The following is a 17,090-nucleotide window of genomic DNA, read 5'->3' on the forward strand; positions in this document are numbered from 1 at the left end:
TTAAATTATACAGATCAGATATATATATATATATATATATATATATATATATATATATATATATATATATATATATATATATATATATATATATATATATATATATATATTTGCGTTCCAATATTCTGTAAAAGCAAATGATGACGTTTATATAACTACAAAAGAGATAGAAGTGTTAATATGAGAGGTGTTAAAATTGCTGACACCCTTGTATAAAACACAGTAAGGCTGCTACAGCAACGTATGCTTTCTTTTTTGAATGAAAAGGGCGCACCGAACCACAAGCAATAACACACAGTGTGGCCAGCGGAGGGCGACACCAAACAGCTGAGGTGAATCAAAGAGGGAAGTGAGTGACTGCGCACTCTAAAGTTCATTCGCGAGTAGCATGTGCTGTCTTACAAAACAACCTAAATACGAATTTCCCTAACCAGCGGGACGGAGTGAATCGGTATAGCAGCCACAATGTCTCAATGAATTCACGGTAGGTGAAATAATGCTGTGTGGAGATTTGACGTAAACAAATTCAGTATGTTATGATTACACGAGATATGTCATGATGTTGATTAAAGGAACTGAAGGATATTTCCATCGAGCATTTTCAGTTTTAGTTGCTCTATTGGTGTGTGAGGTTGTGTGTGTATTTAATTTGGTTTGTTGTTTACCTAGACGCGTTTAGAGCCAGCTTGAGTTGTTAGATGTCTTCTAGTAAGGGAGCTCACTGTTTTGACACAGTCATCAACTGCTTGGTATTTTTATATAGAGGAAATGGCCAACTCTAAACAGACAGCTCTTTGCGTCACACTTTGTAAGTAGTGTAATGTGTAGCTCTGCACTCTTCCAAGCTGTTTTAATTTAAAATTAAGTGTATGTAAAACCGAGAGCATGCTGACCTGCATAAACATGACAGTAAAGTGAAATGTATCTTAAACATAAAAACAAGCACGTTTAAACAGGAGGTCACAGAAAGTGTGTCATTTAAGATTTTTGATCAAATTATGTCATTTGTTTTATAATGATCTTTGGAGTTTTATTGTTCATGTTTTATTGTTATGTAGCTTTATTGTTCACTTGAGGTCATTTACTGGTTTACAGTGAGAACTACAGGGGTTTTTAAGTCAGTTTGGGTCATATTGTAATATATAACTTGAGCAATACTGTCACACACACAAACAACAAACATTTTCCTAGTCAGACATACATCAGATAAGTTTCATGAAGCTCTCTTATAGTTCAAGGTGGAGGTCTCTAGTTTCGCCCCTCCAGAAATACAACATTATGTCTCAAAATAAAAATGGAGAGAAAAGGAGGCTTTCCAAATGGTTGGACTATGGCAGTATCAATGGGGAAGGACAGTCGGATCCGTGTCCTACCTGCCAGGGCACAGGACGCATCCCGAGAGGTAAGTTTCAGTGACATTAAATATTTCTATCTATTTGGTTAGAAACACGTGAGTTCAGGCCTTTAAAAACTTTAAAAGACTTTTATTCTGTCTGTCTTATCTTGACATCCTCAGGTCAGGAGAACCAACTTGTGGCCGTCATTCCTTGCAGTGATCAAAGGCTGAAACCTCATCACACGTCAGTATCATGATGACATGCAGCTTAGACTTCTGCAATATCAGTTCCAGGATTAATGTTCTTTATGTTGACATTCTCCCACAGGAAGCTGTATGTGTGTATATCGGTGGGGCTTTGCCTCCTGATCTGCTCACTGATCCTGTTTTTCCTCTTTCCCCGGAGCATGGATATGTCAGCTGTGGAGCTACAGTCATCCATGGTCTATTTCACTCCAGATTCCGTTAAAATTGTGGTCACGGTAGGTTATCTGATGTATAAATGACACAAAGGTTTGTCTGTTGTATTGCACTTGTTTTGTATATAAGGCTTGTAATGCTATGAATTTATGATCCATTCTCTAGCACCAAATGAACCTGACCAACCAAAACTTTGTCAGTATCACAGCTAATAATCTTAGCGTGCAAGCGCTGATTTTTGAGACTGTGGTAGGCAAGACCAAGTTCCCCAATGTCACCGTATTGCCTCCTCGATCCCAGAAAACGGTAATGCTTTAGTATTCAAGTAAATGGTAAAGCATTTTTCAAGTTAAAAATGTTTTCAAATCTTTCATACTGAGAGTTTCCATGGCTCATGGGATTTCTGCAATATTATAGAATTTTAAATAGTTAGTTCCAGACATTGAAAGTCTGAGTCACTACAGAGTATCCGCAGAGTCTTAAATCTCAAAAGCTAAATTTTAGGCATTAAAAAGTCTTAAATCTATTGAAATATTGTGTTGTAGGTATTACATTTTTACAGGTCTTAATTTTTCTTTGTTCATGCATAGCTACCCAGCCTGGCCATCAACATCCATATAGTACAATCCCAATCTCAGTAAAACTTTTAACTTTTTATTTAAAGAGAGAATTTAATGATTTTCCTTACAGTAACATTTGTTTAAAAATTTTCTTTTAATACTGCTGAAGATACTAACCTGACCTACATTTTTTATTAAATTATAATTTTTGTACAGTTAAATGTATTAAATTATAATCATTTTTGATAGGGCAAGTGAAAATCTTTTCCAACTGGAATATTTGAATAAAATCCATATCAATTTGCCCGTTATAAGTCTAAAATTTCATTCATAATGGTCTTAAAAAGACCTATATACTGTAGAACTTGGTGAAACCTGCAGAAACCCTGATTTACTTATTTATATTTATCAGGGATCTTTGTTTGTTGTTTTAAATTTTAGTTTCCATTCATCAAAAAATTATACCATATTTCAAATCCTGTTGTTATGGTTAAGCTATTTTTTAGCTCCAATTTTACTAATTTCATCTGGTAATCACTTAGGTCAAATTCAGTCCCCAGAATATCCTTTTAATTAGGACTAACATATCACACTACTATGTCTGTTTTTTTTTTTATTCTTTTAAAACCCGTTTAACACATTTTAATAGTTTTTTTTTTTATCTGTTTTTCTTCATTTTTGTTCTTCGTTGTTTTCCTTTTTTTACTTGTTTCTTTTATTTCTGTTTATGTAAAGCACTTTGAATTACCATTGTGTATGAAATGTGCAATATAAATAAACTTGCCTCACCTAACATGTAGGGATAATCTAAATTTTAGGAGCTTTGGCTTCAAAATGCCCAGACCACTTTTCTCATTGAACTATCAAATATGGGAGAGGGAGAAGTTCACAGCCTTAAAAACAGTATGTACCTCACATTTAAAAGATAAATCTGAGGTAAATTTTCCCTTGTTGTTGTCATGGTGGCTATTAAAACCGTTTCAGTATCACAGACTGTTTTTCTATTCAATATAGGTCATGGAAATTCAGCTTTTTAATCAGTAAAAAGTTAAGGGAATTTGATATTTTGGAGTGGGAATCCTGTACACTACACATAGAAAACCTAGGAAGAAAACATCCTTGAGGCTCTGATAATGACAATTTGTCTCTCATCTTTCAGATTAAAGTTATAGCTGACATACTTATCGATGACACAGGCCTGAAGTAAGTAATGCTTTTTTTATCTCTTCTAGTCTGTTTCTAAATTTCATAATTCAATCTTTTAAACATTGTAACATATTTGACATTATGCAAATTTCTAAAAACACATTTAAATACTCTTCTTTTACAGTAATTACTGCAAGTCAAGTGCCTTTCAGATTCACACCTTATTCTTGCATTTGCAGTAAGTACTCATTTTTAGCCTGAAAAAGTTGAATCATTGAACACTGATTGTCAGCTTGGGTTGTTTGGTTGTTCTTTAGTAATTCAACAAACAAGTTCTTACATAAACAGATCTCTATCTTAGACATTTGAAGATATTTGTGTACCAGAAAAATAAGGGAGCCACTAGAGGACTTTAGCAATCTACTAAAGGGGAACCTGGATATTGATTCAGGCCCCTAACCACTATTTTAGACGTGACAGTATGTTGTATTTGTGTATCTCGAAATGTGGTCTAGAGATCAGTTTTTTTTTTTCAAGTTTGAAAAGTATCTGAGAAATTGAGGTTTTTGTAAAAATTTTATATAACCATTTTATTTTTGCAGACCAAGGCCAGTACACATTCACTAAAATAATAATAAGGAAAAATGAAGAAACTTTTTTGGTTTGCTTTTTGCTGACAGTCAGTGACTTATTGAACTTTGATTTTTCTTGAAATTTTACAGGTTATAAAAGCGCATGACCTAAAACTGAAAACACCCATAGTAAAATATACAGTATATAAAGTATACTACCATTCAAAAGTTAGCAAGCAATCTGTGAAAATTTTGTGTACAGTATTTGAATATACAGTGCCTATAAAAAGTCATCATGCTCCTTTGAAATAATGACTTTATTTGTTCCAAAAACACCTTTCCAGCCTTTGAAATGATTTGTAGCCTTTTCCTAACCTAAGCCTTTCTACAACTTTATCCCGAAGGACTTGTGAAAGCAGGGTGTAATGCGAGTAAAAGTATAGATTTTTACAGTGTATGATGATTTTCTATAGGCACTGTATCTTCTGCTCACCAAGGCTGTATTTATTTAATTATAAATACAGTAATACTGTGGATTATTTCAATTTAAAGAAATCCTCTGTTTTAACATATTTTGATATTTAATTTAATCCTGTTTTTAGATCATTATTTTACTCGTCAGAGTCACGCGATTCTTCAGAAATCATTCTGAAGTGCTGATTTGGTGCTCAGGAAACATTTTTTTATTATCAGTGTTTAAAACAGTTGATTTAATAGTGGTTGTAAATATTTTGCAGAGACAACTAATTGAGTTTCTTTCAGGGCTTTTTGGTTAAAATATACAGTTGAATTCAGAATTATTAGCCCCCCTTCAAAATATTTTTTTTTTCTCTTTCTAATATTTCCAAAATCTTTCACAGCACGTGTATTTTCTCTTCTTGAGAAAGTCTTATTTGTTTTATTTCAGCTAGAATAAAAAGCAGTTTTAATTTTTCAAACACTATTTTAAGGTCAAAATTATTAGCCCCTTTAAGCTATGTTTTTTTCGATAGTCTACAGAACAAACCATCGTTATACAATAACTTGCCTAATTACTCTAACCTACCTAGTTAACCCAATTAACCTAGTTAAGCATTTAAATGTAACTTTAGGCTGTATAGAAGTGTCTTGAAAAATATCTAGTCAAATATTATTTACCGTCATCATGGCAAAGATAAAATAAATCAGTTATTAGAGCTGAGTTATTAAAAGTATTATGTTTAGAAATGTGTAGAAAGTCTGCTCTCCTTTAAACAGAAACTGGGGGGAAAAGTAAACAGGGGGGCTATTAATTAAGGGGGGGGGGGTAATAATTCAACTGTATGTCTTTTTAGTATACATTTTGTTAAAATAATTGTCGTTGTCATATTTTAAAATTGGGTTTTTACAAATAACATGACTTTAAATATTTAATTTTAAGATGCAAAATATTTGTGTACTCTGCAGATTGAATATCAAAGTCTTTTACCTGTCCCATTCGGAGGAGATGTCTACAGATGCCTATGAGTATATTGACTGTGGAGTGAATTCCACTGTGCCTCGCCATTTTCCTCTTGTTTGAGACAAAACCATTGCAGAAGTTTTAAAAATCCAAAAGCTGCTTGAAAACACGGTTGCCAATATTTGCTATATATAGTTTACTAAAGTCAGTTTATGTGTGTAAAGACAGAAATGTACAATTTAAATGTCCCTGATTATGTTCTGTTAACTTGGATCACTTTTCTTGTTTGTTGATTTGTTAGTGTTTACTTTATAAAAAAAACATGTTTGTTTTTTTAATTTGCACAGCATGAAATTGGTAATACTGTTCCAGTAGTTAATGTATTAATAACATGAACAAACAATGAACAATAATTGATAGTATTTTCATTATTAGTTGTTTAATAAATGCTGAACAAGTATTGTCCATTCTTAGTTCATGTTAGTAAATACATTAACCAATGGAAACTTATTGTGAAGTGGAATCTGTGAAATTGCACATTTAAACTGTTATTTTTATATGTTGAATTCTTGAGCAAAATCCAATCAGAACTGTTAGACCACTTCTGTTTTTATTAGGATTGTGAGACAGAAAAATAAAGTTTGCTTTCCTGTAAGATACACCTTGATGAGGGATTGGTGTGATCCAGAAGCTCCTCACCATTGCTGCGAATACTGCAGAGACTGGAGCAAATCAAACACACAACTTATGTAGAAAGATTGACAATTTCCTTATAAACATGTTGCTTATTTTTAAAGGTTTTAACAATCACTATGATATTATAGAATTTACATACACATATGCAGTGCTGGGTAGATTAATTATGAACATATTTGTTACTGGATACAGATGAAGTTTAGTAGTCAGCAATCTAGTAATTTTTATTCCAAATATTTTGTATTCACTGATGTAGTGTTTTAAAACTTTTGACCCTACTTGTTCATTACAGATTTAAATAGGATTGTTGTTATTAAAAACATAAGAAAAATATTCATCTCTTCTTTAAGCATCAAGAAATGCATTAAATGACATTATTGACTACGTTCACACTGCAGGCAAATGTGGCCTAAATCAGATTTTTTTGCCCACATGTGACTCAGATCTGATTCTGTCATGATAGTGTGGAATCTGATCTTTTCAATTCCATGCCACTTTAATACGTGGTATTAATTTAGACGCAGGTCTGATGTTTTGCAATCCGACTGCAGTGCACATGAACAGTTATGCAGGAATTCATGTGACTTTTACATAGTTTCTGATCGGCACACATCATTTTTCTTTACTAATTCATGCTGCAAACATCCTCTACTCCTTAGCGGTATAGAATAACACATCAGGCAAATATTTTACCCAAATAATTGAAGGTTGTTTATTTTGAAAATTGTTTGAATGACAACTGGCACTTATTAACCAAACATTAACCATTAGCCTTTAACCAAAAAATGGATTGTTCAATTAGATTTAAAATACCACCATAGTGAAATTGCATATACATACAATAATAAAATATGGCCTAAATGAAATGGCTATATTTCACTTGAATAATGAATAAATTAACAGAAAGAAAAACTGCCTGACAAGTCTTGCAACAGGTTAATGCTTTTTTTCAGTGTTAAGGACAAAATTCTTCAATATGTAGATTAGTTTATCAGACTCTGGGTAGGATAGTTTATCAGACTCTGCTATCAACATGCTTTATTCACTTCAAACACTAAAGATTTATGTTCTGTGTGTAATTGTACATTTGCACATGCAGGTAAGTTTAGGACCATAATCTGTTCACACTGGAAATCTGATATTGGCCACATTTATAACAACAATGTGATCAGTTGTGCAAAAAAAATTAGATCTGGGGGGAAAAACATTAGATTTTAACACTTAGCCTTGCAGTGTGAACGTATAGCCTATGATAGGGTTTCCCAAAGTAGTGCAAATGGATATATATATTTATTTAGGAAAGGTGAATATATAAATATATATATATTTAGGAAAGGTGAATGTGATTGACAACAACGAACTGTGAACTTCGCAATAAATTTGGGAGAAATTAATTATTATTAATAAATAAATTATTAATAAATAAATTAATAAATTAATTATTATCAATTATTTGCTGAAATTATGTGAATGATTTGTAATCATGTAATCCATAAAAAGTAACTGTAATTTGATAATGATAATTTTAAAATGTAATCTAATTACAAGTATATTTTTTGGAGTCTGATTAGGCTACATTATTCAGACTCTACATGTAATCAGCTACTATCCAGCACTGAACATGCACATACACAGGCTGTATGAAACTGTTTTTTAATATTATAAAATAGCTCATGATTTGTGGGTGGTTTTGTAATTTACAATTTCAGAATAAATTATGGACATCGACTTTTGTTGAAATTTTAACTGCAGTTAAACAAATTGACTTATATTGACATTTTTTGTAGTCTATAACAATATGTTTTCAGAAGGGTCATGTAAATTATGGTGCAACAACAGGCTAATGTGCTGCCAGTACTCTTATTATATATTTCCTAAAACTACTAAAAATGTAAATAGAAATCAGTTTGTTAACCGGATATTTGCAGTTAACATCAACATTTGTTTTAACTGTAATTAAGAGGTATTATTTACAATACAAGCTCCAACAGATAATGTCCACCCACTGGATCAGTTGAATTTTTAAAGTACATTCAAAGAAACAGGTTAAACAAGTTTACATTTAGCCTGCGGTTTCTCTAATGAAATATGCAGCAATGTACTCACGGTGTATCTTTTACCCATCTTGGTGTGACACTTACAGATGCATTGCTTGTCAGCCTCTATAAAAAAATACGTTTACACTGATTTAAATGAGAATCCATGTATAATATGCCTTGTTTTTATTTATTTTATATCATTGAAATGAATTAGCCTTTAAAGGCACAATATGTATAATATTTTATTTTCCATTAAAATACCCTCAAACCACTAGAACAGTGTTATACGTTTATGCTGACTTATGTGCTTAAATTCCCCAAAAATATTTTCAAAACATGTTCAAATAAGAAGTAAGACATTATAATATAATAATTTAACGGCATATGATTTCTGTTTTGGCTTAATAGAAAATGGAATCACCAAAGATGCTTTATTATTATGTTAAGCATTTTATTTGACTGCACAGAGCATCATTATTACAAACCCCCTAAATCAGTGGTTCTCAAACTGTGGTACGTGTACCACTAGTGGTACGCGAAGGAATGAAATATGTCATGTATATGCTACACACATTTAAAAATTTATCAAAAATTATGTATATAATATGCCGTTTATGACATATAGCCTATATTTCTGAGGTAATCAGCCACATTTTTTTAACTGCAGAATTGTAGCTGCTTTACTGGGCCTACTATGGTACTGTATTTCAATACTGCTAATTTTTGGTGGTACTTGGAGTGACAATTTTTTTTCTGAGGTGGTACTTGATAAAAAAAAAGTTTGAGAACCACTGCCCTAAATGTCTCTAGTATGATAAAACAGCACAGATTTTTCCCACATGATCATGAATGACTGTGGCGTAATGGCTGCTTTTATGCCACTTCGCTCATCAGCAATTGCTTAAGCTGCCTCGTTTAGCTTCGACAGCTTCCTGCTTTACTCAGTGTCATACTACCATGATAATATGTATTTAATACTTGAGCTCATATGAACATGATTTCAGCATGAGTCTCATAGGATGCAATGAAAACCACAACTCTAATGATTCCTAACTCAGTCACAATGGTCAACCAACGCCTATGTTGGTTGTGAATATTTTTATTTTGGTGTATTTTGTAAATTGTACAAAATTTTCAAAACCTTTTGTACTTATCTCAGCAGAAAACAACTATTATGAGAGCTAATCGAAAATCTTTTTTTTTTCAGACATGTCTGCACATTTTCAGTTGTTTGTTTATGAATTAACCGTTAAAAGCACTTAATTGGAGAAAAAAACGGTTGTGTTTTGGTAATTAAACATTACCTTATCTATTGATTATGAATGCCATTATCGTGTGTTTTGAAATTGTAATTATGTGCACTGAAAATACCTATATTTAACACATGGGATTTGGATTTTACTTGCAGTGTTTAAAAAGTGACATATTTGTTTTGTTTTTGTAGTTTTTGAAAAGTTTTGATTTATGCCTAATATTTAAAAACAGATCTAAAATGAAAGAAAAAGAAAACTCTAATTGCATGCAACAATGGAGAATTGACCAGTGTACTGATATTTGACCTGACATTCTGAGCGCCTTTACCTGGAGGTTCACAGGGTGTCACATGTGCAATAGGCTTCTCTTCTTTTTTATCTTGGTTGTCTCCCTAAAAAACAAAACAGCATATTTTAGAAAATTCTTACCAGCCACTTCTTGGGTACACATATTTAACTGCTCATTGCACAATTGTCTAGTGGGCCAATCACATGGCTATTTATTCCGGCATGAAGATGTGGTCAAGACGATCTGATCGAAGGGCAACAGTAACTCAACTAACCACCACCTGTTACAAACGGGGTCTTTAGAAGAACATCCCTCAACATCACACTAAGCATACGAGGTAAAACAGCAGCAGGAAAAAACAGCACACTGGTCACACTCCAGTCAGATAACAACAGCAAACTGAAGCTAAAATTCAGACAGCTGAGTACTAAATGTTGCATTGATGAGTTTCAATCTCCACTGTAACATTCAGATAATGGGGTCAGAAGTTGGCATAAACAACATTAAAGCATTGATCTATCCTGCTTTTTAGTTGGCAGTTTCTTGGATGGCACACTTTATGCTACTTAGCACCTGCTATTAAGCATTGTTTAAATGCAACAGACAATTGGAGTGCAGGTTACCATGTCAATCCCTTGATAAGCACAACATAGCAAGATCAAATCATCTCAAACTGGTTTCTTGAACATGTCAATAAGTTCACTATTTTCAAACAGTTTCCAGTCAACAGAACTCAAGCAATTTGAGCTCTTTGGGATGTGGAGGAATGGGAGTTTTGCATAATAGATGTGTAGCTGCTGAAAAAACTATGCTATAATGTAATGTCAACATGCATCATAACCGCAGAGGAATGTTTGAATTAAGGTAGCTGCACAAGTAGTTTACTTCTTATTAGAGGCTGGTGAGTTTACAAAAGCACCTGCTTTATTCTAGCAGATAATCTGCGATCCAGCACTTGCTGACGGCGACGGGCCTCCCAGTGCATGGCTGACATGCTACACCACCCACTGGCCTGTAAAAGAGACGGAATGATGCCACCACGTCAATGCAAAGTAACTGGAGAGCGTTTCCTGATTAACGAAATTCAAAACCACATGCTGATATGTTTCCTTTGTCATGACACCCATAAAGAAATAAACACTGAACTGATTTCTTAGCTGTTAATAAATATTGATGCTTAAGTCCAAGCTGGTTTAGCAGATGACAAAAATGTGTACAAAAATAAAATGGTAATTAAAAAGCTAAATAGGTTTTAGAGCTGTAGAGTAACATTTAGTCACATGCCATTTATCCTGTGCAAACCCAATACAGTCACATTCCAACTATGTCTATAACATGCTAAGCAAAAAACATGGGATAATAGCATGTTTCTTTCCTGAAAGATTGTGCACCCAAAAAATGTATCAAATATTGTCATTTTCTCACTCGTCACTTGTTCCAAACATATATGAGTGTCTATTTTTCTGTGGAACATAAAAGAAGACATTTTGAAGAATGTTTAAAAACCAGTAGCCATGGACATCTATAAAAATAGGTCAACGGTTAAAAGTTTTCATCGTTCTTCAAAATATTTTCTTCTGTGTTCATCAGAAGTAACGTTAAGACACTTTTGGTTTGGAACAAGTGGAGGGTGAGGGAATCGTGAATTTTCATTTTTGTGTGAACTAACGTTATCCCTTTAAGGCAAAACTCAACAAAACAACATGATTTCTTCACACACAAAAAGAAGACATTTACTAATGACAAAGCATTTACCAACTTCTGAGGTTTTCCAGGTATATTTCCAATCCACACCGAACAGCTCCTTCTCGGACAGCTTGCTGGTTTCTTAGCAACGCCATTGCTCCCAACGTGCTGACGCCACGAATTCCGACTGTAGCTCGTGTGATGACGTCATGTTTTGTTATTTGTTTTGTTTGCTATTACTATTTCAAATAAAATAAATAAAGCAAACCCTCTTAAAACTTAAAGAGTTGATTGAAAACTCCATAAAGCACGATATGTTTACAGATCACACTTGATAAAAACGTACAGTAAATATAGCTTGATTGAACAGCTGTTACTCCATTTATCTTTACCATTGTAGACAATATTGGCTAAAGATTGTTTTGCGCACTATAACAAATTATAATAAATCATTTGCCGTTTGTTTTCCAGTAATGGGATGTAGCTGGAAGGGCATCCGCTCTGTAAATCATATGCTGGATAAGTTGGTGGTTCATTCCCCTGTGGTGACCCCTGATGAATAAGGGACTAAGCCGAATAAAATTAATTGAATTTGCCGTCTTCACGCACCAAAACAAGACACAAGACTTAATAATTATTAGGTAGTTTCGATGACTTCAGCTCGCCACAGTGAGGAGCTGTTCGGACAGGAATAAATCAACAAACACGAGCTGACATCCGATACCAGGACGGCGAACAGTGAAACGCTAGAGGGAGCAGCGAGAGGATTCAGGGGTTCACGTGACGTCACATGCAGGGATTGTTGTTCTGGATTTTGTGCGTTCAGCTCCACTTTCATCTCTGAGATCACTGGAAGAGGACTCTGAAGAATAAGCACTGTTTTGAGTCGCTTGGATAGCTGGTCGCCTGCGTTTTTAAAGTGAGAAATGGAAAAGCTGCCCTTTAGGAGATAAACACCTATTTAGGTAAGTGGAGCAGACGCTGGCGAAGATTAAACAGCAGCGTTTTAACAAGCGTGGTTGGTTCTTGCTTCACTGCGGTTTTTGATCTCAAGTATCTGCTGAGTTTGCTAGACAGATGTTTCGGGTTATAGCTAATATTTTTCATCCCTTTTAAAGTTTGATATAGTATTTAATTCATTACTTCAACTTTAAATTTTACTTTACTTTACAACTTTACATTTTGCTTTCTTAATTTTACACTAGTAGCTATATTACACGAATCTTGTGTACACGTTTACATTCATTTAAACTATATTAAAGTACATTTAAAATGAGCTAAATCACGGTTTAAAGGACATTTTAATTAGTTAAATATATGGTTTACTCATTTTATTTATTTATTTATAGAATACATCTGATAACAACTGTAAAACAATCAATTGCTGATTTCTGCCTCCTTATCATTAATGGAGATAATTGATACAACTTTTTAAGAAAGCTATTTCTGTGTTGACTGTTAAGAGGATTAGATTCAGCAAATAAGCATAGAGAGCAACCTCCAGACAACCAATTAGACACATCGTTTAAAGGGACAGTTCACCCAAAAGTCAAAATTTACTCACGTTCAAGCATTTTTACATGTTTATTAAAGTATTTCTTCTGTTTAACACAAAATAAAATATTCTGAGAAATGCTGGAAACCAGCAACCTTTTAAATCCATAGCAGGAACACTAAATACTGTGGAAATCAATAGCTGCAGCTTTCCGGCATTCTTCAAAATATCTTATTTTGGGTTTGATGGAAGAAAGAAATAGGACGTAAATATACAGTACATACATTTTCACTCCTTTAACCTTTACATACAATTAAATTATGTTATTTTCTTGTTGATTTAATATTTATACTAAAGAGTATTTTCATCACGTTGAGTTAAATTAGCTAATCAAATTTTTGATTATTTGTTGCGTAAAGCTAAACACTGGCAGGCTCTAAAATGATAGTCCAGTATTTATATTTGGTCTGCCTTGGGTCAAAGGCACCCCTTGTAAAGTTGTAAATAACTTCCATATCTTTGATGATAATCTGCCTTTGTTTTGTTTTGTTTTTTCTTCTTTAATTAGGTTCCACACGGTGCCTCCGGTCTTACAGCGCCTCCGTCTGTCTGCAGTACCTTTGAAGTAGGTGCAAATGCCCAACACTTCAAATCTGCTTCTCCTTACAAGAGGGTGAGAAAAGCAAGTTGCCATGGGAAACCAGTTAACAGAGATTGCCCCCAACACACCGTTCCTGCCCAACTTCCAGTCTCTTCACGTTGTGGTGATTGGTTTGGATTCATCAGGCAAAACCTCGCTTCTCTACAGGCTGAAGCTGAAGGAATTTGTTGAAACCATCCCGACTAAGGGATTTAACACTGAGAAGATTAAAGTTCCGGTTGGAAATGGCCGGGCTATTACCTTCCAGGCGTGGGATGTAGGTGGTCAGGAGAAGCTCCGGCCATTGTGGAAGTCCTACACGAGGCGCACGGATGGCATGGTGTTTGTGGTGGACTCTACAGAGGTGGAGCGCATGGAGGAGGCTAAGGTGGAGTTGCACAAGATCACGCGTACGTCAGAGAACCAAGGAGTGCCGGTGCTTGTGTTGGCGAACAAACAGGACCTTCCAGTTGCACTGCCGGTTTCTGACGTAGAAAAGGTTTTGGCTGTACACGAACTGAGCGCCTCCACCCTACACCATGTGCAAGGGTGCAGTGCGGTCGATGGGCAGGGGTTGCAGCTGGGCTTGGAAAAACTCTATGATATGATCCTCAAACGAAAGAAAATGGTGCGGCTCAGCAAGAAAAAAAGATGAGCTGGATGGGTTTATTCCACTTGTGAAGCTCCATGAAGGACTTTCGTAGCATTTTGCAGCAAATCCCTAAATGAAGGAATTGCTCCAGATGGCCCGGTGGTGGTCAGGAGAAAACGGATTTGACCTTTATGTCACACACACACTCACAGTATTAAACTGCTTTCTTCCATGCCTAGTAATTTGCTGTGCTGCTTCCCTTTGTAATCAAGGAATATGTGATAGCATTGATAGGCCCTAGTGTCAGCAGAATTAAAGCCTACGTCCTTGCCTTCTTTTTCTTTTCTTTCCAAGCGAGACTGAATCATAGCTTGGCAACACTGATTTCCACCAGGCTTCGGTCCTCATTTTTTTCAATACACTGATTGCCAGTGCCGCTATAATTAAAGGCCATATAAATGTTCACGCTATGCTAGTTGTGAAACTGAAGTCTTAAGCGAATCACAGAGATTCACTATTCACAGATCTACGTTTTAGTTGGAGATATGTTTGTTTTTACTTGCTGTAAATAGTTTTGTATTGCTGTAGATTTAATAAATTATAGATGGCTTTGTCACAGACAGCGATTCAGAAGCTGTATCTTTTATTCTTGAGGCTGAGCAGATTTTGCTAAAATAAATGCTAATTATTATTATTATTAGGACTGTCACGACTGTTATTGTGTTGCTGACGATTGTTGGAGAGGGATTTGTAATTCTTTTATTTTGCACTTTCTTTATGCATATTTGTGTATTTATGTTTTCTATGATTATTATGCTTAAATGGTCATATTTGAAAATGTACTTAATATTTTATTATTTATCTATTAATTCAGATTTATTAAAATCTGAAACTGAATCGTTATTATCTTGTATTATTAAATTATATTATTAAATTCATAATGTTTTTTCATAAACTGGATAAAACCTACTGTAAACAACACAAATTATATTTACAGTGCTTAGCAAATATGAGTACACCCCTCACAAATCTATAATAGGAAGCTATACAATATTATATTTGTGCATATACATTAGATTAGTCAGTACTGAAGCCAAATCTGGAGCAAGATAACTTGCGATAACGGTCCAAAAAATAGTACACCCAAGTTTATGTTTTAGAAAATTATTAAACACAAATTTTAAAAAAGGAAAAATCAAAAGAAGCAAAAATATTGTAATATTTAGATGAAATTTTGTAGGTTGTAGTGTTTTTGGCAATATTTAGCTTGAATGTAGTTGTATTATCTTTAAATTTTTAAATATGTTCGATGACTAAAATATTATTTTAATAAACATATCTGTTTAATAAAGCAGTTTTGTTTAATTACACCAAAATAAGTTCCCTAGATATTCACTTAGAAATAAATAAAAAAATAAATTTTCAGTATGGGGTGTACTCAATTATGCTGAGCACTGTAATGGCTAATAAGGTTTTAAATCAATGTGTTGAAACATAAAACAGCCGCTGTTAAACTATTAATAGAGCAGGAGCTCATGATGATGTCATCTGTGTTCAGGGAGAGCATCCCACAGGAAATGCAGTGATGCTGAAAGAACATTGTTTGATGTAACCTTGATGTTTGTGGTTTAATTCGGAATCAACATTACACTGCTTTTGCTGACACAACATACAAGATAGTCATTGAACCACCAAAGTAAGATAGAGATACTGGAGCTTCTAATGTAAGTCCAGTCTTTTTTCATTGTTTTAAGTGAGCAAATGGTTTTTAGATGTCCCCACCCCTACCGCTGTACAGACAGACAAATTTATTTACTTTGCTATCAACTTCCTAGAGAAGCAGCTGCTTTGCTCTGATTGGATTAATTGGTGCTCTGGGTTTATGGTGAGCTGAATTGCATGAGGAGAGTGAACAGGACTGATTTATGAGATCAGTGACTCTGCTAACCTAATAAGACTTGTAGGCCTGTGACAGGATGATATGCAGCTTGCCATTTTGATAATTTGTTTAGGATTAAATTATATGTTATACTATATAACTGTTTTCCTCCAATACAGCTATGGAAAAAAAAAGATTAAGAGACCACTTGAAAGTTCTGAATTTATTTACTGGTATTATAAGCTATATGAATTTGAGTTTTCTTTTTAAAAAATTTGTTTCATTCGATTGATTCTATTCTTTAATGCGGGAGGGTGCCGTTTTCACAATATTTTTATAACATAGGTCTCAAACTCGATTCCTGGAGGGCTGCAACTCTGCACAATTTTGCTACAACCTTAATCAAACACAACTGATCCAACTAATCAAGGTGTTCAAGACTGATGCTGTGGTCACACTAGAGTTTGTGCAGGTGAAATTCTGTTGTACGGCGATGCGAAAAGGGGCAGGATTAAACAATACATTAAAAAAGGTAGCGATTGGTCCATGTTTTAAATTCTTGTCCAGAGAGGTCATGGTTTGATTTTCGATTGTTCTCACGCAGTCAAGTGATGCGATTTGAAGAAATTTTTTAACGTGGACCAATCGCTCGCTTTTTTAATGTCTAATCATCTTGTAAAATAAAGATGATTTTTTATTTGAAATTGGGAAGAAATGTAATTACACTTTCATAGAAAAAAAAAAAAAATAATAATTGTATTCCAAAACCTTTTCCTATTAAATCAAGCACATCTATGGAACCAAAACATTGTCAATTGAGTCCATAGCTGTATGTGTTAAATGTCAACAATGCAGCTCTTCCAAACAATGAACTAAAATTACACCGAAATTCATCCATCAATATCCAGAGTGCATCTGCTGTGCTGAAAGGGACACCACCAAGTTAAACGTTAAAGATTTTATTGATCTGCACCCTTGCCTCCTCCACCCCAGAAAGCAGATGCTTGTCAAGGTTTCTGATCCATGACCTCTGGCTGTCAATACACTATGAGTATTGCGCAGGGGGA

The 17,090-nt window shown here is 34.2% G+C and overlaps 2 protein-coding genes and 1 long non-coding RNA gene across 4 annotated transcripts; 2 read left to right on the forward strand and 1 right to left on the reverse strand.

Moving 5' to 3' along the window:
• The first annotated feature begins 292 nt into the window (after positions 1-292).
• Positions 293-6,113, forward strand: tmem106a (transmembrane protein 106A). Its single transcript, NM_001128676.3, is given in 8 exon segments — positions 293-484; positions 1,233-1,402; positions 1,517-1,580; positions 1,665-1,818; positions 1,922-2,062; positions 3,476-3,519; positions 3,647-3,700; positions 5,460-6,113. Coding segments are annotated over 8 exon segments (753 nt in total). The 5' UTR covers positions 293-473; the 3' UTR covers positions 5,575-6,113.
• On the reverse strand, positions 6,046-12,180 carry LOC147841413 (uncharacterized). Of its 2 annotated transcripts, none has more exons than XR_015504203.1 (6): positions 11,764-12,180; positions 11,487-11,656; positions 10,651-10,743; positions 9,771-9,834; positions 8,257-8,312; positions 6,046-6,176 (listed from the first exon to the last, which is right to left on the reverse strand). It is a non-coding gene; the product is annotated as an uncharacterized LOC147841413 (long non-coding RNA). The 2 variants fall into 2 exon arrangements; XR_015504204.1 differs by having other exon boundaries at positions 8,257-8,677; positions 8,982-9,834; positions 11,764-12,174.
• On the forward strand, positions 12,140-14,841 carry arl4d (ARF like GTPase 4D). Its single transcript, NM_199644.3, is given in 2 exon segments — positions 12,140-12,382; positions 13,481-14,841. A coding segment is annotated over 1 exon segment (603 nt). The 5' UTR covers positions 12,140-12,382; positions 13,481-13,604; the 3' UTR covers positions 14,208-14,841.
• The last annotated feature ends 2,249 nt before the right edge of the window (positions 14,842-17,090 follow it).

This window comes from Danio rerio, chromosome 12, assembly GCF_052040795.2.
Source record: "Danio rerio strain M-AB ecotype USA chromosome 12, GRCz13ab, whole genome shotgun sequence".
Classification (NCBI taxonomy): Eukaryota; Metazoa; Chordata; class Actinopteri; order Cypriniformes; family Danionidae; genus Danio; species Danio rerio.